Source organism: Aristolochia californica, unplaced genomic scaffold (genome assembly GCF_029961685.1).
Source record: "Aristolochia californica isolate CCGP_79_NKW_82.1479 unplaced genomic scaffold, dmAriCali1.0.hap1 SCAF_5, whole genome shotgun sequence".
NCBI classification, from domain to species: domain Eukaryota; kingdom Viridiplantae; phylum Streptophyta; class Magnoliopsida; order Piperales; family Aristolochiaceae; genus Aristolochia; species Aristolochia californica.
In genome coordinates, this window is record NW_027182214.1 from 39,601,208 (window position 1) to 39,623,321 (window position 22,114).

Here is a 22,114-nt window from a genome sequence, read left to right on the forward strand (position 1 = left end):
CGTGGAGTGACCACGACCACAAGCTTGTCCCTCCACCTCCTCTTAACTCCAACGCTGCATCGTTCCAACCTTGTGCAAGATCCAGTTCCACAATCACCAACACCCAAGCGATAGCGGAACCAAATGGGCACTGTTTTCGGCAGAATCGGCGTCGAAACGCCCAAATTCGAGCTACTTCAGAAGTCCCCTGATTACGAAATCCGTAATTACTCTCCCTCTATCATAGCTGAGGTCACATACGATCCTGCGCAGCTCCGAGGCAACCGAGACGGCGGCTTCACCATCCTCGCAAACTATATCGGTGCACTCGGGAATCCCCAGAATCGAAAGCCGGAAAAGATCGCCATGACTGCTCCCGTCATAACTCGAACGCCTGAAAAAGCCGGTGAAAAGATTGAAATGACGGGACCCGTTATTACGAAGTCCACCGACATGGTCACCATGCAGTTTGTGTTGCCGTCCAAGTATTCAAGCGTAGAGGAGGTGCCCGTCCCCGTGGATGAGCGAGTTGTTATAAAACGAGAACGCGAAAGGAAATATGGGGTGGTGAGGTTTAATGGAGTGGCTTCTGATGAAGTGATCGAGGAAAAGTTGGAGAAGTTGAAGGGGAGTTTGGAGAGGGATGGGTTTAAGGTAATTGGGGATTTTCTGCTAGCCAGGTATAATCCTCCTTGGACTTTACCAGTCTTCAGGGCTAATGAGATTATGATTCCTATTGAATGATGAGTTGAATTCAGAAATCGATGAAGGGAAATTGTAGCGACTGGTGGATGTTCCATTTTTACCTGAAAAATGCAGTTACATTTACGAATTATAGATGTTGCTCTCGTGTTGTCAATGGGAATTAACAGGCCTGAAACATCTCGGATTTTTTTCTGGGCAAGAGGTTTCAAAAATAAAATTGCTTCGTAATAATTTACAATCTTTTCCAATAGGCGGTTTTCATTGTTTGCGACGGTGTGGCGCGATCTAAGGCGACTGGTTTGCTGGGTAATTTTCTCGTCATTATTCCTCTAGGAGCAGCTTCTCCTACATATTTTCTTGTTAAATATAGACATAAAAGTGGTGTATAAATTTATTCAAGTACAAATAAAGTAAAAAATATTATACTCACATATGTAACTAACATCCTCTAAAGCTCCCCTTTTTTTTTTTTTTACATCCTAAATAGGAGGAAGAATGAGGTTATAGACTTGTGTCCTCTAAGCTCTATTTATAACTGATAAAAATATAATATTATAATTATATCACCCTAGTAAGAGTGATGAAGAGACAAAAAACATAAACAAATTATATCAATGATGCCCTAATTATATCATATCTTCCTATATTCCCCCTCAAGTTGGGAGATAATGCCAGTGATCCCAATTTTAAACATATAACATAAACGTAGTAATAAACTCCTCTATCATGATGTCTCAAGGATAAGTATGATACTGGACACAAACTCTCAAATGGTAGAAATGGGTGATAAGTCGAAACCAACCTCAAATGATTTTAAACAAATATAATGATAATAATTACTAAAGTGGGTAATACTTGTTATTCACTAGACGACGATAAAAAATCCAAGGGTACCAATAAAAACACCCATATATATATAAAAAGGCACCAACCAAAGCAACACTCCAAAAAAGGGTTAACCAAAGGGTTAAGTAAGAGTCAAATAAAGGACGATAGGAGAAAGATTGCCAAAGGGTAATGGGTAATGAGGAAGATAATGTGTAGAAGTCGGGGTCATCATGTGCTTTATTTTCCTAAGGAATTCAAATTCTTCATAAGATGAACCAATGCCGATAACAGTCAGCAAATAATGAACCCAAAGCAAGTAACTGAGGAGCCATTTTTCAGTAATAATGTCTCAATCAAAGAGGCACAATAACAATAGAGAAAATGGGTTAATGCCCAAATAACACGTACCAAATGTGAAATTATATAATAATGGATAATCAATAAATAATGAAAGTCTTTAAGAGTAATAAAGACACCTGAAATAACCTGCAATAAGTCCATCCTTGAATAAAGAAGATGTGCACCAAATAAGGAGCTGAAATCGAGTAATAAGCTGGCAATAATCCAAGATAATAATCATGCTAGAGCCAAGGGACCAAGTCAGATTGAGTTAAGTGACCGAGTCGAGTTGGATGATAAAATTATAATATTATAATTATATTATTCACCCTAGTAAGAGTGAAAAAGAGACAAAAAACATAAACTAATTACATCGTATCTTTCAACATGAAGGAAGCACTATGCATGGAGTTTGACATGAAAAATCCAGGTGAAACAAAAAAAAAAATCTTAGGTATAGAGATCTGTGGAGGTAAGAAATATGGGAAGTTGTAGCCATCGCATAAATGATATTTGAGTAACGCTTTCGCTAAGTTCAACATGAAGGAATCCAAACCTATAATTGTAGTGCTTGAAAAACTGAGACAAAAAGGAATGACATGTTCAAGGTACTATACTCTAATGTTGTGGGTCCTTTGATGTATATTATGGTTTGCAGTAGAGCTGATTTGTCACAGTGGTAAATACATATATGGCAGGTTCAAGTAGAGACCATTGGAAATCTGTTGAAAAAAAATTGCATTTTCGGATTTATCAAACTCTTCCATACAGTTTCTTTTCCAAACTATTCATGATTTTCTGCCGGCCAGGTATAATTCTCGACTTTATCAGCCTTCAGTCTTCGTGAGTGAGTTCATAATCCCAATAGAACGATAATATGAACCCAGAAATGGAAGGACAATATAGTTCAATAATTCCCTGTCAATGATGATATGAACCCAGGAACGGAAGGGCAATATGGTTCAATAATTCCCTGTCAATGATGATATGAACCCAGGAACGGAAGGGCAATATAGTTCAATAATTCCCTGTGAATTATGATATGAACCCAGAAATGGAAGAGCAGTAGTAGGGGCTCGTTGGCGTCACTTATTTACCTGAAATATGAAGTAAAATCGGAACTTTAAGGGGTGGGCGTCCCACAGAAATCAAATATATATTATGTAAGACGCCTGACACTGATTATGAAGTTGTTTTGTAACAAGTCAGTGTCAGGTGATCTAAGGCAAGAGGTATAGCGATCTCATTCGGAAGCAAATGCTTCCAGTTCATTACAGAAAACATCATTTTCCAATTTACTTGGAAAAAAACCTTCGACATAACACCAGTGAGGATCCATGCAGACTGCCCTTTAATGTACAATATGCATTCTAAAAACATCGTCTAGAACTCCAAAATTCATCACATTCACGAAAGGTTCTAATGATTACTAAGCCATCTCAGCCAGATACCAGTTTCACTACTATAGTAATAATATTAAGAACTATCAGGGGCACTCTTAGGTATTGGATCGCATATATGAGTCCTATCACTTGTCCCTTGAGAGTTTTGGACCCACCCCCTGAGAATTCAGAAAAGCTCCATCCTTTTGGAGCAAGGAAACGATCTTCATTCAGCACAGCAAATGCATTTGCCAGCAGGAGAAAACCTTCAAGCAGCGTCCACAGACCCATTCCTGTACAGCCATTAGTCATTTCAGTTCAACTATTATAACTAGTTATACAACCTCAGGTAATGGAAAGTACTCAGAAGAAAAGTTGTGAAAAAAGGAGCATAAATGCTCTAAAGAAAATTCCCACTGAAGAGAAAAATAGCATGTGGGGCTTTAGTTCACTATGGTGGCTTTTTCAAAGAAAATGTCAATAAGGGTTAATAAAGCAACTGCACATTGCTCATAACCGACAACAAATATGAATCCTGAGAACAAAACTGTTGCAGTCAAACATTTTAGTAATAATACAGTGGACTGGCCTTCCAAAGGAAGACAAATCATCACCAATAGCTGACTCTGCACAGGGATTGTGATACTTCATTTTAACTGCAGCATGGAACATACACAATGAACCAGTTAAAATGTCCCCTGTACTTCAGTTTCTGCCCAGAGGGAATCCTAAAATCACATGATCCTCAAATCCATAATAAATATCATATCTGGAGTTCATAGGCATATATCATAAACATTACAAACAAGGTTGCTCTTTCTCAGAAAAGAACATTTCGGCTTTGGCTTCTAAATGAAAGTAACTTAGATGGCAAACCTCATTGCATTAATTGCCATGGAAATCTTTATTGACAGGCAGCCTCTCTCATGGCTTTCTATTTAACAACCTAACATTACACAGATACATTGAACCCAGAAGCTCAATGCAGAATGATGTTTGAAAATTTTCATGCAATTATGCACTGAAATGTTGCCAGAGCAGCAACATCAATCTTGGGTGGTCCAATTATAACAAATCCTACAATCATCTGCTACATCTCATGACTCTCCTCCACCATTCCACTGCAGCAACCACTCACAACTCTCCCCTGCCACTCCAGTTCAGCAACATAAGCTAAGTACCAAACGCATTTGATGTCATAGTTCATATGTTGCAATGACATTTCACACCATAAATCCACAATCAATCAGACTAAGAAGAAAAAAAACTAAAATGATCTTTCACTTTGATGTTAGGGGTAGCAATGCAGCAGCCAAAGAAATTGATTCTGGTTACTTTCTTCAAACTGAATCATGTTGATGCTTTGGAACTTGCAATTTTAACTTTTTGTTTTTTAATAAAGATAACATAAAAGCAGCATCCTAGAATATAATTTTTCAGTTAAGAAATCCCATGATTCACTTTGAAGCACAAAAAAAAAAAAGAAAGAAGGTTATTCTTCGTGACCACTGGATAGGTAATAGGAATGATTTATTATGAGGCTTAACTTGCATTTCCTAATTCAAATCAGTCAAACTTCATCATGAGAGGCAGATAGCAGAAATAGGAATTGTGTGACAACAAGCTTGCGAGGAATAGCTCACCCAAAATATCGGCTGATAACCACTACAGTTTTAATATGATGTCGAAAAGTAAGAGAATCTTTAATCACGCACAAGTAACATTTCCACATATTTATCGAATGACAAGCTTAAACAGATAAGGCCAGGATCACAAAAAATATCTGTTAGCCCAGTTCACAATTTTTGGGTACACTGTTGATTCAAAAAATAAAAAAAATAGAGATCATTTCACATAAAAAACAAGCCTAAACAAACTAGAACAGCAACATAACAAACCAAGTAACATTTGGGAAACCTACAAGCAAAAATGACCGTGAAACCCAAAAAGCAGATTTTTTTTTGACACCTACAAATTAGAGGAAACACCCTGTAATCCTAATGACATTTGAAACCAAAACCTCAAACTAGAAAACTCCTCGTGTGGCCATTGAATCAAAGACCCAACTCAAAAGATAGAAGTTGATTCTTGAATAATAAATAAATTGGCATATAATTAAGTCTGCTCTACACTATTATTCATAGGAAGAAAAATAACATGAAAGCGGTTATTACACTCTATGCCCTAGATATAATGATGCCCATACCACAATGACACCATGAGATGGTTAACAAAAACATTTTTAGTTGTTAAGGTCAGTTGATTCAATTCTCTCCCCTTCACACAACAGTTGTCATGAGAAGAATTCTTTTAACAAGTGGTTTCTCTGATAGCAGCAAAAAAGAACACAAAAAAAGAAACGCAAAATTAAGTAAATTCTTCAGCCCAAGAATTGGAATAATGAACCACAATCGCCAGAAATTTAAGCACCTGGTGATTGCGAGTAGAACCAAAATAACAAAGAAACAAAATCAACAGCAAGAGAAACCAACCTGACATAAATTCAGTAGAGAAACTAAGATAAGTAGCTTCTCCAGACAATCATAAGAAGCTTCTCAATCAACCCAAGAGTCTACCTTCTAATAACCTAGCAGAAGTATCACCTTAAGAACTTTCATGGATATGCAATCCCATCAATGCATTCCCAAGTTTCCCAACTCATTGTTTGCATCCTAACATGCCAACTCACAAAAAGCAATCACTAAAATGCTAGCCTTTATATTCCTCAATCAGCAAACAATCACTTACTTTGCTGCTTATCTATCCAAACAAATACAAATCCCACATAGTGCCAGAGGAATTGAAGACAATCCAGTCCAGTCCAGTCCTACAAGGTCTCCTAAAGTATTTCTGGCCTTCGGCAAATTCCCCATGGGGATAGGACACACCAAACTACGCAATTACGTCGAGAAAACCACAAATTGCATATAAACAGATAGCTTTGCTTCACTGATTGGGAGACAAAGAAAAAAAAAAAAAAAGCGAGACATTCACATCAAATCAAAACAATCCCCCAAATGAATACCTGTAACGGAATAAAATGTCACTTCAGATCTGAACGATCGCGCTGACTACTACTGCCCCTGATTTGGATGACAAAGGCAAGGAAGCCCTCCGTCAAGAGACTTTATACTCTAACCAGAGAGCTTAGAATGTCTGGAGATGACAAGCGCTAGAGAGAAGCAGCAGGTGGATTCTTCGGCCCTAAGACTCTAACCCGACCTGACAAATTCGTACAACCAGAGGTCCCCGTGAAAAATCCGTGAGACCCGCGGGTCCCCGTAGTCGAGTGACCTCCGCCATGAGAAACCAAGAATAATTAATATAAAGAAAAAAATTATTTAATTCCATAACTATTTAATCCATAGTCAAAGGTTACAAAAACTAAAAAATATACTCCCAGATCTCAATACAGAATGTCGTTCCCCAGAAGAAATTTGATTCCAAACAAATCGAATCCAAGAATGAGTAACACTGAAGATAATCACAAAGCATCCCTTTAGGCCTTTACTCGGAAAGACACCCATAGATCCAACTGGTAAATTGTTCCCAGTCCCGAAAGAAAATTGAGATGGAAGAAAGAAAAGACAAACGAACCTCAGAATTCATCATACCTGGTGTCCACGTGAGCGGCAACTTTTCTCTTCTGTTTATATTCTTCAGCGGAAGAAGAGACTGGTTAAAAAAATGGGCCAGACCATGTAAGGAGGAAAAATGATGGCTGATGGTGGACGGAAGAAGGTGGGCGGTAGGCGGAAGACTATGAACTAGTTCCCCTCGAGCTAAAAGTTTTTCCAAGTGCTTCGTACTTTCAAATTCAACAAACACTATCAATTTGTTTGCCCTTGTATTGTGAGATTAGTGTTAGGTTTGGTGGGGGATAAACCTAGAGGATGGAATGAATAAGTTTATTAACTTTGTTACTAATTTCTCCTTCCTTTTTAATTAAGTTAATGTATATCTATATTTTAATGATCAATGTGTAAAGTTGACTTTGTTAAGAATTAGACACCCTAATTCGATACTAACAATAGTAATAATAATCGTAGAAGAATAAATAATCAAACACGAAAACACAATATTTATACACGTTCAATGATCATTATAACGGTGGTCCAAACCCTAGGAGAAAACTAGGGCAACCGAATTACAAGTGTGAAATCTCAAAATTATCCTTAATGAAATAATAGTCAATATATAGGCACCCTAAACAATCCGCCTGCCGACTCTATGTAAGGCGTTAATTAAACTTCACAATTAAAATTCAAATACAAGTAATAATTTAAACAACAAACACACACTACAAGGAAAATTACTCAATACAACAAATTTTTTCTCTTCAAATTAATTTCACCACTAAATGTCACTCTTCTAAAAAAAATTGAATTTTGTTGTTAAAAGTCAAAACTATTAACGACATAATTTATTTTCATCGACAAAAATGACATTTAGCAAAAAATTAAAATTTCTTTGAAAAAAACTTTCCTACGAAAAGGTGGAAAGTTGGACTCTGGCATAAAATTTGTTTCGTCAATAATTGTTTTTGCTACTAAAAAAAGTATGCATTAGTAGCAAAATTCAAATTTTATTGGTAAATGTACACTAAATGGCAAAAGTTTTTGTCAAGAAACAATTTAAATTATGTATTTATTTAAAAATATTATCATTTGGCAACAAAATTCAAATTTCATTGGTAAATGTACACTATTAGTGTTGAAACTTAGGATTTCATGATGTATGATAAAAATAGAAGAGGATTAAGGATTGAGAAGAGGAAGCAAAGTTGTCCAGAGAAGATTTAAGAAAAGAACAGTAAGAGTGGCAAATTTGGAGAAGGAGAAAAGGGGAGGAAAATAGGGTTATGGTCTTGTTCCAAACCCTCCCCCTTAAGTTCTATTTATAAATCATAAAATACAATATTATAATTATACCCTTAACCCTAGTAGGAGTGAAGAAGAGACATAAAACAAAAACTAATTACATCAATGACACTCTAATTACATCATATCTTCCAACACTCCCCCTCAAGCTGGGAGGTAATGGTAGTGATCCTAGCTTGAAATAAATAACATAGATGTATTAATAATCTCCTCCATTCCGGTGTCCCAAGGATAAGTACAATGCCGGACTCAGACTCTCAAAGTGTAGAAATGGGTGATAAAACGTAAGTCAAAACCAACCTCAAATGATTTCAAACAAATATAGTGATAATATCAATAAAGTGGGTAATGTTTATCATTCATAAGACGACGATAAAAACCCAAGGGTACCAATAAAAAGTCTCAATAGACTTAAAAACACCCCCATATAAAAAAGACCAACCATAGCAACACACCAAAAAGGGTTGGCCAAAGGGAGTCAACGAGAGTCAAATAAAGGATGGTAGGAGAAAGGCTGCCAAATAATAAAAGGGTAATAGGGAATCAATAAGAAGATAAGATGAAGATGGGCCCATCATGTGCTTTATTTTCTAAGATAATTCAAATTCTTCATGATATGAACTAATGCACCAAAAATGGTTGAGAACACAACAGTCATCAAATAATGAACCCAAGGCAAACAACTGAGGACTTCTTCTTCAATAATAATGTCTTAATCAAAGAGACACAATAACAACTGCAGTAATGAGCCAATGCCCAAATAACTCATACCAAATATGTTGTTATATAGCAACGGATAGCCAGTAAATAGTAAAAGTTTTTAAGAGTAATAAGGGCACATGAGATAATCCACAACAAGTCTATCATTGAATAAGGAAGATGTGCACCAAATAATTAGCTGGAACCAAGTAATAAGTTGTCAATAAGTTGAACCAAGTGTTGTTAATCTTCTAAAAAAGAATAACTAAACTGAGTATTGCTCGTTCCAAGAGCAGCGACAAAGTCTTGTCAAAAGAAGAGAAGAGTGAAAAAAACAATAATGGATGTTGCATCTACACTTACTGCAATAGTGATTAATTCAGACACCAAACCGAGAGCTAGACATATTAAACCAACTAATTAGCAGTCATTGACATAAGTGTCTTGTTTTTCTTCTCTTTGACAAATAAATCAAGGAAATTTTTTGAAAATATGATGATCTTATAAATATTCTTTCCAGATATTGTTAGTTAACAAACAAAAGTTTCCAAGGGTAGATCATGAGATACTTTCTTGATATTGTTGATCAATAATAACAACTCAAAAAGTGAAACAAAAAATTTGGCTTAAATTCGGATTTTCGCATGCAATAGGATACCAACATGACCTTCGATTCTTCCAATGTGAATATCTCCTTAAATATAGATCAAATTGATATGAACTTAAAATGAACCACTATTGATCATCGTGTTCATTATTTATTTTTGTATGAATGGCTAGTTCAAATAAAAATTACAAAATAGAGAGCACTAAAAGTGGGAGCACATAGGCCGAGTATAAAAAAATAAAATTTGGCATCAAAATGTATAAACCTATTCACCCATCCCTCTAGGTTTGTATCTCACGGGACCTAACAAGTGCCTCTATTCTTGAAAGGCCCCAATTATCTATTTTGGCATTTTAGTGACATTTTTTTCTAATAAAACATAACGGAAAACTATGTGTAAATATATCAATTTATCGACTTAAGTAATTGTTATTATGAGTATAATTTTAATAAGATAACATGTTAACATAATTAAATATTTTTATAGGACTATTGGTTGTTTGCAGGCTTAGATATACATGTAAAACCCTTTGTGAGTCCAAGACTTAGAAGTTGCATAAAATATCTAAACAAAAGATACAGTAGATAATATGCATAAAATGTTACAAGATCTTGTCACAGTTATATAAGTAAAATGAAAATCTGAACCGGGTCACCGTCCATAAACTTGGGTTGAACCGGAGGGCCGTATGGTCACTTTTAAGCTTTTTTTAACTCCAACTTGAATCGTATAAATTGAACAGGGTAAAGTAGTCGTGCCCATCTGGTCGTCATCAAGATACCAGAGGAGATAACAGGCAACAGCTCGACAAAAGGCCGCCGCGCCATGGCAGCGAAGCTCAATAGTAGATAGGAGAGGCGAAGAGAAAGTCCTAGCGCTGATAAAACGGACGAGCTCCGTAATTTGATCTCGTTTAATTATACTTTAATGGCGTCGTTCCAGCTGTCGTATTTTCTCTGTGCTTCAGCTCCGCAGTGTTCTGGCATAGCGACGGTTAGAGCTCACAGTTTTCAAAAATGTCTAAAGGCTCAAGCTTTGTGTCGATTTTATTGCGGAAGTGGGACACCGTTATTGATTATCCGGAATTCAACAGAAACGGTTTCGTTTTTGGCTTCGTATTTTCAGGAGTCCCGGAAAATGGTGGTACCAAGAGCCGTCATTAATAGCGACAATGGCGCTCTAGAAACGCAGAAATCTACCGGAAGAGGTAGGAAAAAGGCAGCAGGTTCGCCCTCAACCCGAAAACCTAGGCGTTCTAAAAAATCTGAAGTTAATGACAGTGACGCTGAGGAAAAAATCTCAAGTAAGGAAGTAAGTACAGTGAAAGAAAAGCCCGAAAATGAAGAGGGTGAGGAAGAGGATTTCGATGACGGGATTGACTTCCCTTATGAATCTCCCCCATTAGTCTGTTGCTTTGGTGCCGCTCAGCGAGAATTTGTTCCGACAGTTCGGGTCTCCGAATGCCAAATGCACCCGGACAAGTACTCCACATGGAAGGGACTGCAATGGAATCCACCGGAATTCGTTAGGGCGCCTGGTGGGCCGCCATCAAATGTTGCCATCTCTCACGTCAGACTTGGCGGCCGAGCAGCCTTCATGGGGAAAGTTGGGGACGACGACTTGGGGAATGATTTAGTTTTAACACTAAATAAGGAGAAGGTTCAAACTCGAGCCTTGAAGATTGATGGATCATCCAAGACTGCACTCTCATACATGAAGATTAAGTTTGAAGATGGAAAAATGAAGGCAGAGGTGAAGATTGAATGTGCAGAGGATTCTCTTCGTAGTACAGAGCTGAACTTGGCGGTGTTGAAAGAGGTAGGCACAAACAAAGACCTTTCTTCTCTTGCTCAGAATTAGAACGATAAACTAGGAATAAACAAAACTACAAATCCTAATACTAAATGTCGGAAAATGTATAATGACTAAACCGAACCGAAGGCCTGAAAATTGGGTACGAAGGGCTTGCCGGATAGGATCATCTGATGAATGTGGAAGTTGTGATGATCATAAAACCAAATCTGGAAGTGATATTCTTTTTGTTGTGCTTATTTTCTTCCATTGAGCTGAGCCAGTGCTTATTGTCTTTGAACATTCTATGCAGGCTAGAATTTTCCATTTCAATTCGGGAGTCCTCACATCTCCTTCAATGCACTCAAGCCTTTTTAGAGCAATAAAATGTTCAAAGAAATTTGGTGGACTAACCTTTTTTGACTTGAATTTGCCGCTGCCATTGTGGGAATCTCGTGAGCAAACAAGGGAGGTAATCAGGAAAGCCTGGAACGAGGCAAATATAATTGAGGTGACAAAACAAGAGCTAGAATTTCTTCTAGATGAGGATTATTATGAGAAGAGAAGAAACACCAGGCCCCAATACTATGCAGAATCCTTTGAGGAGACGAAAAGAAGACGTGATTATTACCATTATACGAGGGAAGAGATTTCATTGTTATGGCATGACCAAATAAAAATGTTGTTTGTGACCGATGGAACGCTTAGAATTCATTATTACAGTCCTGTATTTGATGGGGTAGTAGTAGGGACAGAAGATGTGCTTATAACTCCCTTTACATGTGATAGAACTGGTTCAGGGGATACTTTGGTGGCAGGTATTATGAGAAAGCTAACGATGCATCCGGAAATGCTTGAAAATCAGGATTTGTTGGAGAGGCAGCTGAGGTTTGCAATTGCAGCAGGCATTATTTCACAGTGGACTATAGGTGCTGTCAGAGGTTTTCCAACTGAAAGTGCTACCCAGAACTTGAAAGAGCAGGTTTATGTGCCTTCCATGTGGTAGACCTCATGGCACCATTTTGTACTGCAGGAATGGAGAAATATAGACCATTCAGATGTCTGGAACAAAAAAGGATTAGGTATAACCAAATCCAAACAGGGAGTTTTTTGTTTGGAATTTACGGTATTCAAATCAAACTGCTTCACTTACCTATTTGCTTGCAAACTGCTTCTCCAAGTGCTTCTGTTTACTTGTTCAGCTAGGTCATTGCAGCCATTAAGGTTTGGGGCATTTAGAATGTAGTTTCACTGAGACTTAGCATTAGTAATCTGTGTTCTTCAAGGGATGAAGATGGTCAAGTAACATATTAATAAGTCTACAACATAGTCTCATTCCCCCACATTCAGTAGAACAGGCTAATGATGGTCTCTTCTTCATCTTCTTCTTCATTTATTTATTTTTTTAAGCTGCTTGAACTCAAAATGATTTTTAAACAATTAACTCAGTAGGTAGAGGTTTCTACTGCAACAAAAGTCTGCCTCGGTAAGATAGATGTTGTCTGCTAACAGAAGATTTGCAGGATTTATATTATTGAAAATCTGTCAGATAAGCTCAATTTTGAGCTACATTTGACCATCGAGTGGAAGTCCAAGAATAAATAATGGGAGTGGGAGCAAAATTAAGAAAAAGAAAAATAAAAACCCCAGTAAAATATACAAACATCTTCTTCCTCCACCCACTCCAGGCGATCTTGGATTCTCTGACTAAACATTGCTTTTTGAAACTACGTTACTCTGTTCCTTTACCTTTCTTTACACCCTGTGTGTTATCCGACTCGTAAGAGCAAAATTGTTTACGTGGACGCAGATCCTCTGGCTGACTCAAACCAAACTCCCACTGCCAAATTCTGCCAAACCGGCGGAAAAGTATAGAGATTTGCCTAAATTATCCCATGACATCTTCCGATGCAACGAGTTTTCCTGTGCAAGAATTTTTAAATTTCAGCTGCGCGAGAAGCGAATGACAGGGGGCTTCATCGCTTCATCGCCGAGCTGATCGCTTAGAGCTAGTTTCGACCCTCCATAGAGGTCGTTGTTTTGCAGACGCAACCTGGGTAGGGATTCGCGTAGAAATTCTCCTCCACTCTCGGTGTCTCTCCTCGTTGTCTTGGGTATGGTGCTCCCAGCCTATTAGCATGTAATCTTTTCGTCTTTGATGAGAAGTCGTCCCAGCTGATTTCCCCAGAATCCAATTCGTCGACCAATTTCACGAACTTCTGCCTGTTAAAAAGAGAGAATCAGCAAGTTCATACTGATGGCCTGAAGAAAACATGAAATCCAAAAGAAAAGTCTGTAAAGAGACGACATAGCCATACTTGTCAGGGTTGATAGTCTTTCGGAAACCTTCAAACCTCCTGTGACCCTGCACTGCTTTAGCCATGTTGCCATCATATGTATACACAAAAACATCGCTCTCCAGGGCCAGGATATAATCCAAGGCTGCGAGTCGATTCTGAAACATTTTGAAACGCTCCAATTCCACTACGGTTGCAAGAGTAGAGTGTGAATAGACGTTGGGGTACTCGGCCTGGAGAGCGGCCATCGTGTTTTCTCCGTAAATTTGCCCGGCAACGATGTAGATGTTTGTAGATGCAGGGTAGCCCAAAGCTTTGAGGAAAAGCGCAGATTCTCGGGGAGTGAGTGGGCATCCCCCCTGAATTCGTTTCTCCTTGCTGTCAATCTCTTTCTCTTTCCAGTGTTTTACATTGTATCTCATGACTCGGAGCTCCTCCGCCTCCTCCTCCGTGAGGTTGTGACTGCAACCCGTAAATGACAGCATGTCCTTCTCATATCTGCAATGGTGAATTTTCTCATCGATCAGTTTTTAAACGACTGGGAGGCCCTCTCGTCGAGAAGCTAAATTTTCATTTCTTTTTTATCAAATTTCGACCAGATGAAAGCGTATCAGATAGCGAAAACCGAAGAGAAGACGCACCTTAAATGCAGAGCGATGAAGGGTTTGCCATTATTTTTAAGCCTATCCACAAGTGTCTTTCCCAATTCTTCAATCTCGTCCGAGTATCGGAGTGCCTCATAGTTTGCCCGGCACCTAAGACGTTGGATTGAATTTGCAAGGCCATTGTTCGCCAGACGAGAATCAGTGTGCGTAAACTGCAACACCTTGTGCCGCTTCATCAAGTTAACCATCTCTCCTCTGTAATAGCTTGCCTGCGAAAATGGAGGTCCCTCTTTTTAAAAACGGGAGTCTGATGATTAATCAAATTTCTGGGTAGATAAACGAGTTGTACAGGTCTCGCACCTTGGACCAGGAAATAGGTGCCTTCACAAGCGGCTTCATTTTAGCATATGCCTCCGGGAGAGCCTCCACTATCTCGACATCGTCCCTTAAGACATCTATGAATCGCTTCCAGTTGAAAATGTCCTTAAAATCACTGCAATTTCGGTTCCATTCCGATCATATATGATCCACAAAAACAATCAAAACACCAGTCATCAGCGTGCTGCGAAGAAAAGGTTCTTTACCTGGTATCAAGCCAAAAGGAATCATGATCGAGGGAAGGAAGAAGCAGAGTCGCATTCATGATCTTCGCTACCGCGACCATGTCGCATATCTGAAAAATTGGACCAGGACAAAGATCATTTCCCAGGTATTCATCATATAGACAACGAAATGGAAAGGCGTTAGAGGGTTATAACTGATACCCCTGTTCTCATCTGATTTAATCCGCCATTGGCATGTACGAGAAGGTACCCATTTGTACCAGATCCACTCCCTGAAGAAAAGAAAAAGAAATCCCCATGTCAGTCCTGTCGATTTTTCATTTTCTTTCTCGCTCAGAAGATGTGGGATAAAAACAGTAGCCGTACTTATACGATTACTGGGTCGAGCGATGCATTGATGAAAGTTATCGCTGTTGGGTTTCATCCAAATCTCCGGAGTCTGTAATGAATAAAGTAAGGGTCAGAAATTTTCTCCATGTCACAAATTCAAGACATTTCTAGACAAAAAATTAAATTCGATCCCATTAGAATGCATGTTAGGGTCAAACGATCATTCAACTACGAATCGAAACTTGAATAAAAGTACCGTACTTCATGTTGAGGCTCTCCTCAACTCCCAACCAATGCAAACGGACAGATTTTAAAGAAAAAACGACATTTTTCAATGACAAGCAGCCAAGAATGAAAAAGAAAACCTGAGAAGATCATAGGAAATGCATAGAAAGACGACAGATAACATCAAATCTGAAAGGAACAGAAACCGAGGCATAACAGAGAAAAGATTCGAATTCGATTGCCATCATCAGGTGATGAAATCAAGAGCATTAAGAAAAGCTTCGTATTCGATTGCCATCATCAGGTGATGAAATCAAGAGCATTAAGAAAAGCTTCGTTTTCGATTGCCAGCATCAGGTGATGAAATCAAGAAAACTTCCAAGAGGAGGTGCAAATTCATCAAATAGACGAGGAATGTTTTTCAAAGACGGGACAAAGATTCCCCTCAAAATTGTCACTCAAACATCTGGTCTCCTCCTGGAGAAAATTTTCCGGGAAAAAAAAGTTATCAGCTCGAAGAAACCAAGAACCATTACCCAGAAAGAAATCTGCCGAAGGCTCTGACCCATAATTCATTGGTGCGCCCAGTTTAGAGCATCCAACAAGAAAACTGGTTTGAGAGAGAGAACGTAAAAAAGAACAAAACAAGAACCAAGAAATCCGAATAACAGCGATTCAGATTCATTGTCCGAATAAACTGAAATTCGTGAAAAAAAAAAATTATTAGTATCACGGCATACCAAAAGAAACCAAAATGTCGAATGAAAAAGGAGAAAAAAAAAAACAGAGGACCGCCATTTCACAAACCGAAAGAAGAAGCAACAGGCGGAGAAACGAAAAATATAAAAAGAAAGAAGCTGCTCTCACCGGAAGTTTGACAAACCTATTCTTCGCCAATCCCTCGGTCTCTGCAACCGCATTATTTATGAAACCCGATTCTTCCTTCACCATATGTTGAAAAATAATAACTCCCTTCTCCGTACCCTGCTTCATATTTACATCCACATTGCTATCGATCAAAGACAATCTCAAAAACAACAAAATGATCGCGAGCGTGAACACGCACGAAAAAACCCGTCTCCCGAGGTTCCTCCCAGATCTAATGGATTGCACAAACATGCTCCAACTCAAAACCGTAGCCTCTGCCCAAATAAGCAGCCACTGCGGCAAACAAAACAGCCTACGTCGGAGACCGAAATACTGATTCAACGGGCCGTGGCCTTCTTCTTTATCGGAAGGATCCGCTTTTTCTGAATCGAGAAGATCAGCAACCCGTCGCCGAGCCATAGGCCCGAACGCTCTGGGGCTGCTGCTGCTAGATGCCGTAATGCAATTGGACATCTCACCGGCAAACCTCTCTCCCACAGAGAGAGGTAGGATGAAAGAGAGAACAGAAGGAGCGGCCAAGAAACCCGCGCGCAGCGTCGTTGATGGCGCTCCAGAGAGAACCGTCGTTACAGTTTCTTTGCTTTTTTTTTTTTTTTTTATTCGAATTCGTTATAGTCTGATAATTTCGGGAATGACCCATGTCGTGTCTGATTTTTATAAGCGGAGATGAAGACCAGAATTGCTGGTTTAGAAAAATTAGCGCTTACTCGTATGGCAATCTATGGAGTCTAGACTTACATAAGTAAGATTTCCTCTAATCTCAGATTTTATTATTTGATTACAGTTTGGGAAGTTGCTTCTTCTGAATCATTCCTTCGTCTTTGAAACAGAAACTCTTCAGTTAACCCTTTGTGGGTCCCCTCCCCATCTTAAAAAGGCTTCTTCCTAAATCAACTTTCACGTTTTGCAGATCACATTTGATGTAGTTTCCTCAATCTGGGTAAAGAATCGATCGCGAATGACCCTTTTATTGATCTCTCTATATAACATTCTAAAACTTTATTTGCCTTTCTAAATCATATGAACCAGTTGATGGGTCAGCATTAATTAAAAGACCTCGTTTATGAAATAATCATTATAATTACTCTTTTACAAGTTCATGTCCTTGAGAACTCATCTTTCCAAGAAAATGGTTCAGTTTCAGTCGGACGTTAAAGTTAGACCCGGCTCTTTTAATGGTTCCAATCCACCAGACATTTGGCTGGATCCGACTGGAGGAGTCGCTTCTCTCTCCTTGTTCGTGTAAATTCATTTTCTGCTCCTCAACAGATCGGAAATCTTTATAATTTTACGACTGGTTTGAGCCGGTGAGAACCGCGAGGTCCGTCGCTCCATTAAAGACGGGAAGAAGAAAAGGAAGGAGTAAATTAAACAAAGAAAAAAAAAAAAAAAAAAGGAAGAATGTCGGCTCTCAATTTTCTTATCTATCTGTTTTTTCTGCAAAGAAGCGTCCTTCACGTTCCTCCCGTAGATATCTTTTAGCTTTTCTCCGTTAAAGGAAGAAAAGACACGTAAAATTCCGCCGCAGAAAGTGGGAAGAAAACTCAATACTGGCGTTTTCCATTTCGAAGGTAACGTATATACTTCATACCATACAGTGCAGGCCTAACTGAGCGAGCTTCTTCTTCTTCTTCTTCTTTGAGACGGCTGATGGAAGGTATGCGTCAGGGGATCTAAAATGGGACGATGATGACCAATGGAGACCTACTTTCCATTGTAGAAAGTGGTGGGCCCTATCATGCTTCATCAACGCAAGACCCGGAGATTAGTGGATGATAAATTGATGATCGATGTCTTCGGTGGGCCCACCCACTGTGTTTTTATTCTTCGAAACGCAGAATTAGTGCCTAGTGGAATGGCGTGAAATTGCGAAACTGACCGGATTTGTCTCTTTCCCTTTTGATTGCCAAATTTTTGGAATGGTAGTGGAGACCCACGACTCGTCCGGCGGTAACCCGGGTGAGTTGAGTTAACAAACGAATTGAGTCTAGCGCAGTCTATTGATGATTGACTTGTTCTTTACGCGGCAAACAGAAACTGTCACGTGGCGGCATGGTTGGCAGGGGGAATCCAGCCGTACACAAGGAGTGGGAGGATCTCGGTGATTCGTTTCGGAGATCATTGCACGTACAGAAAATGGATGCTAGACATACACGTGTCTTATGTATTATCACGCCGAGGTGGGTTTAGTGGCTTAGTGGAGGCGCAAGTCTTTCTCTCCCACTATAACGAGTTAAAAAACAAAACAAAAACGACAGATTTGTCTTTGTAAAAAATAAATGATGATAAAGCAGGTGAGTTTAATGGAAGTTTGAGACAAGTGATTGAACACTTCAAGTAGTGAAAACTGACGCATCATCTGAGATTCGTCCGCAGTTGGGCGGCGAAGATTGCAGCCAAACACAAGCTTCTTCCGTGAAATGAGTTCATTATCGATTTCTGGCGAGTCTTTGCTTTAGGATCTGAGAAAACTCAAAATAGTAATGCCCTTTTTCTTCGTGGCAAGGTTAGCTCCCGCAGTGAGGTGCCAGATCGGAGTGTTGGTGTTTTCCGACAAGTTGCCTTCTTCGTCTTGTCTCTCAAAGGGGTTTCCAACTTTTCGATGGAATTTACGCAAGATTATTGCTTCGAGTTCTTGACTAGAAAGGCAGAGATGGCAACCGGATGAGTGAGTTTTTTTCCTTTGAAACCGTCGTTTCTGTATTGGAATTTCGCCTAATCTGGTCTCCTGCTTTTCACAGACCTTAACAAAAAAACATGAATTGGTTGCCCATTTGTCGTCCAGACACTCCGGCCAGTCACGGAACTCAATTCCTTGAAGCTGGGATGGTTCAGAAGATTCCATCTCACATCCACACCTACCTCATGCTGAAGGTCAAAAATGCCGTCTCAAGGTGGGGTGGGGAGGGGAGGGGTGGGGTTTATGAGGGTTTTATATGCTAATCTCTCTATGAGGAGACCTTGGAAAATCATTAAGAAAGGTAGTTCTTATTATAGATATTATAATAAAGTACATTTTGTGATTCAATTATTATAATAAAGGTAGTTCTAAACCAACCCTTACTATCCCTATATCAAGACCCTCATAAGTGGATTCAATTAGGTCATGACATTTTGTCTTAATTGAATCAAATTACCAATCTAGTAACAAAAAAAAAATCTAATGAAAAATCTTATTAAATCCATAAGCAATTCCTACTAGGGCACGAAGAAGAATTTAAATTAAATATTTCTTAGAAACCAATAGAGAGAAATATTATAAAAACTTTTCTTGCGTTGCATCTAGGGGCATTAATAAAGCTTAAGTTTCTTATTATTCTAATAAAAAACAATGAGAAAAATAAAAAAATAGAATTTCAAAAGCCATAAAAACACGCAAATTTGGTGAAGGAATTTCTTTTTAGGGAAAAATTTGTCATAGGAAGAATGACCCTTTTTTTAATGGAGAGACATAAGCAGTCGAAAGAGTGAAGCACCATTAAGGGTTGTATCGAATTGAGCCGAGCCCAAACCTGCCTATGTTCGAGTTGGGCTTGATTTAAATATTTTGAAGTTGAGCTCGAGTCGAGCCCAACCTCGAGCCTAAAATTATAATTGAGTTCGAGCCCAATAATTTTAATCGAGATTGGCCTCCAACCTACATTTAAAACTTTGCATAAAGTACATGTCTCATGTGAACCCATTAGCAACAAGTTTAGCCTTGTACTACTTAATATTGCCTAATGAATCCTTCTTGGTCTTAAAGACTTATTTACAACCAATGGTCGTCACCCCATTAGGCAATTCTAGGCGATCTAAAAGTTTTTTACTCACCGTCTCATCTTGTATGACATTGTACCATGCTTTGGAATTACGCTACTCGTTACTTGTGAAACATCTCAGTTACATTCTCAATACCAATTTCATATTCACATTCTTATAAGTATACCACATAGTCACTACAAGTTGTTGGTTTAATTCATTATTATGTTGATCTTCTCAATTTTGTATCAACAACCTCTTATGAAGGTAGTTGTACAACTGGAGGAGGCACTTCTACAAGAGATCGTGGCTCAATAGACTAGATTATGTAGTGGTTGTTGTTCAATAGAATCAATTAATGAATAATCAATCATTTATGTATTGTGGGTGTCATGCCTAGATTCTAATCTATAGAACATCTAGCATGACAATATTTCTTCCAAACATTGTAACTCTTTTTTTTTTACCACATTCATCATTGCAACATTATGCCCCTACAATAACATCATACTCTCAACGAGCACTACTAAATGACGTGAAAATATAGCATAAATTGAATGACCTATTATCATATGTTCTTCCTTGTAATCTACATAACACATCTCTAAGTATCCTAAGGTGTAATTTTCCAACTACAATGGACATAAAATAGCCCAAATATACTTAGTCCTTATACCTTCCCAAATCTCCTATTTCTGACTCTGAATGTGCTTCACCCCATGAGTGAAGTATGTTACCAACTCCCTTATTGATCTCAAAAGTATATCTACATAGATAGGTGAGCTTTTGCCTGATAAGTCCTACTCATGGTCACTAAGGAATTAAAATAAAATGAACAAACGAAGAATCAAGGGAACTCAATCCACAAAGTTCAATACTCGATTTCGATTTGTAAACACTCCATACATTTAAACCTATTGATATTTCTACTATTAACAAAAGTCATTCATCACATGGACTAAAAATCATTACTCGACATCCAAATAGGGAACCGATGCCTCACAACAACAATCTATTTACAAGTAAGAACTTGATACAAAACGTGAATAATTTACACATTTACTTACTATACCACATTTTCATTTCAAAAGTCAAATATCAATGTAATAGTTGTCTTTCACACACACACACATACCCTTGTTGGTCACCCAACAAGGTCCTTATGGTTGCCTTATATACACATATATCCTTGCTGATTACCAATAAGGTTCTTATGGTTGCATTATACACAACATAATACCATCGTTTAATTATCCATCAAGGTCCTTATTCCTTACTTAAGGTGAGGCACAATATTTCCAGAGCCAGATTTAATAAGTCCACATTCATAGCATTGGTCAGTTTCATATTCATTTCCCTCTATCAGTGTCCCCAAAGAGGTCTAAATTCCCCACTAGGCGTCCCAAGCAAAGTCCACATCATCTTGCCATTATCCTGACAAGGTCCATATAACCCTCTTCCGGTACTCAATTGAAACTTAGAATCCCCATTGTAGATAGGGCATAATTATCCTCTCCTAGTCACCCAGTTGAGGTCCAAACTCCCCACAACATATGGGACACAATTCACATATTAATAATTTATTTTTTATAAATATAAACACACACACATAACCCCATATAGTCCAAATAATTTATAGCTGTCTTATAAAAGCATGTTCACAATTCCACACTCTTAAGTAAGGTGAGGTGAAATAAGATCATCCATTCAAGTCCCATAACAAAATTCTCAGCCCAAAATCCAAAGGTTCCTTCACTACTATAGCATGCGATGATATCTTAGAAGCAATCACTACATGTGCACACATAGCTTCTAATTCAATAGATGACAAGTAAATAAGACATAATTTCATTGTAAATCACTTCGAGACCTGATGGCAGCTTATGGTTTAAAACTTATGAACACATCTACAAAATCTCACAAATCCAACCAAACAAATATTTGCTCAATCCATAATAGTTAAGAGATAAGTGTAAGTACCTAAGTATAAAATTCTAAAGGATTCTATTCCTATAAACAAGAGTTATTATTTATCTGTAATCTGCATCTCGTTCCACATGGTATCAACCAAAATTTAGCTTTTATGTAGAACCCAAAAGAAAGAAATATATTTCAAGTAACTTAAGAATGAATAAGGTAACACATGACAGTGCTTCAATACTCATCCAAACAAAGACTTAACACCATATCCATCTCATGTTCCAACTTTCTCTTTATGCATAGCCTTGGCAGGTACAAAAAATTTTTTTGGATA

At 38.3% G+C, this 22,114-nt stretch overlaps 4 protein-coding genes across 6 annotated transcripts; 2 read left to right on the plus strand and 2 right to left on the minus strand.

Annotated features, from left to right (window-relative positions):
• The first annotated feature begins 20 nt into the window (after positions 1-20).
• Positions 21-748, plus strand: LOC137966507 (heme-binding-like protein At3g10130, chloroplastic). The gene has a single exon (XM_068813146.1). The coding sequence runs from the start codon at positions 124-126 to the stop codon at positions 721-723; it is 600 nt and encodes a 199-aa protein (XP_068669247.1). The 5' UTR covers positions 21-123; the 3' UTR covers positions 724-748.
• A 2,225-nt stretch (positions 749-2,973) lies between these two features.
• Positions 2,974-7,051, minus strand: LOC137965797 (uncharacterized). Of its 3 annotated transcripts, XM_068812144.1 has the most exons (3): positions 6,848-7,051; positions 6,259-6,527; positions 2,974-3,526 (listed from the first exon to the last, which is right to left on the minus strand). In XM_068812144.1, the coding sequence occupies exon 3, from the start codon at positions 3,522-3,524 to the stop codon at positions 3,291-3,293; it is 234 nt and encodes a 77-aa protein (XP_068668245.1). In that variant the 5' UTR covers positions 3,525-3,526; positions 6,259-6,527; positions 6,848-7,051; the 3' UTR covers positions 2,974-3,290. The 3 variants fall into 3 exon arrangements, with proteins under 3 accessions (XP_068668245.1, XP_068668244.1, XP_068668246.1); XM_068812143.1 differs by lacking the exon at positions 6,259-6,527; XM_068812145.1 differs by lacking the exon at positions 6,259-6,527 and having other exon boundaries at positions 6,831-7,051.
• Positions 7,052-10,217: 3,166 nt separating this feature from the next.
• Positions 10,218-12,488, plus strand: LOC137966188 (fructokinase-like 1, chloroplastic). The gene is made up of 2 exons (XM_068812733.1): positions 10,218-11,238; positions 11,525-12,488. Exons 1-2 carry the CDS (start codon positions 10,348-10,350, stop codon positions 12,215-12,217), a joined length of 1,584 nt encoding a protein of 527 aa, XP_068668834.1. The 5' UTR covers positions 10,218-10,347; the 3' UTR covers positions 12,218-12,488.
• A 732-nt stretch (positions 12,489-13,220) lies between these two features.
• On the minus strand, positions 13,221-16,572 carry LOC137965323 (O-fucosyltransferase 19-like). The gene is made up of 8 exons (XM_068811635.1): positions 16,099-16,572; positions 15,043-15,115; positions 14,878-14,948; positions 14,698-14,786; positions 14,474-14,606; positions 14,150-14,382; positions 13,530-14,006; positions 13,221-13,434 (listed from the first exon to the last, which is right to left on the minus strand). The coding sequence occupies exons 1-8, from the start codon at positions 16,570-16,572 to the stop codon at positions 13,221-13,223; spliced, it is 1,764 nt and encodes a 587-aa protein (XP_068667736.1).
• Positions 16,573-22,114: the final 5,542 nt, after the last annotated feature.

Coding starts and splice junctions, on each gene's coding strand:
- LOC137966188 (XM_068812733.1), top strand. CDS start 10,348: ATGGCGTCGTTCCAGCTGTCGTATTTTCTCTGTGCTTCAGCTCCGCAG. Junction 11,239..11,524: donor ACTTGGCGGTGTTGAAAGAG/GTAGGCACAAAC, acceptor CATTCTATGCAG/GCTAGAATTTTCCATTTCAA.
- LOC137965797 (XM_068812143.1), bottom strand. CDS start 3,524: ATGGGTCTGTGGACGCTGCTTGAAGGTTTTCTCCTGCTGGCAAATGCA.
- LOC137966507 (XM_068813146.1), top strand. CDS start 124: ATGGGCACTGTTTTCGGCAGAATCGGCGTCGAAACGCCCAAATTCGAG.
- LOC137965323 (XM_068811635.1), bottom strand. CDS start 16,572: ATGTCCAATTGCATTACGGCATCTAGCAGCAGCAGCCCCAGAGCGTTC. Junction 14,949..15,042: donor TCGACCCAGTAATCGTATAA/GTACGGCTACTG, acceptor TCTTTTCTTCAG/GGAGTGGATCTGGTACAAAT. Junction 14,607..14,697: donor TCCTTTTGGCTTGATACCAG/GTAAAGAACCTT, acceptor CCGAAATTGCAG/TGATTTTAAGGACATTTTCA.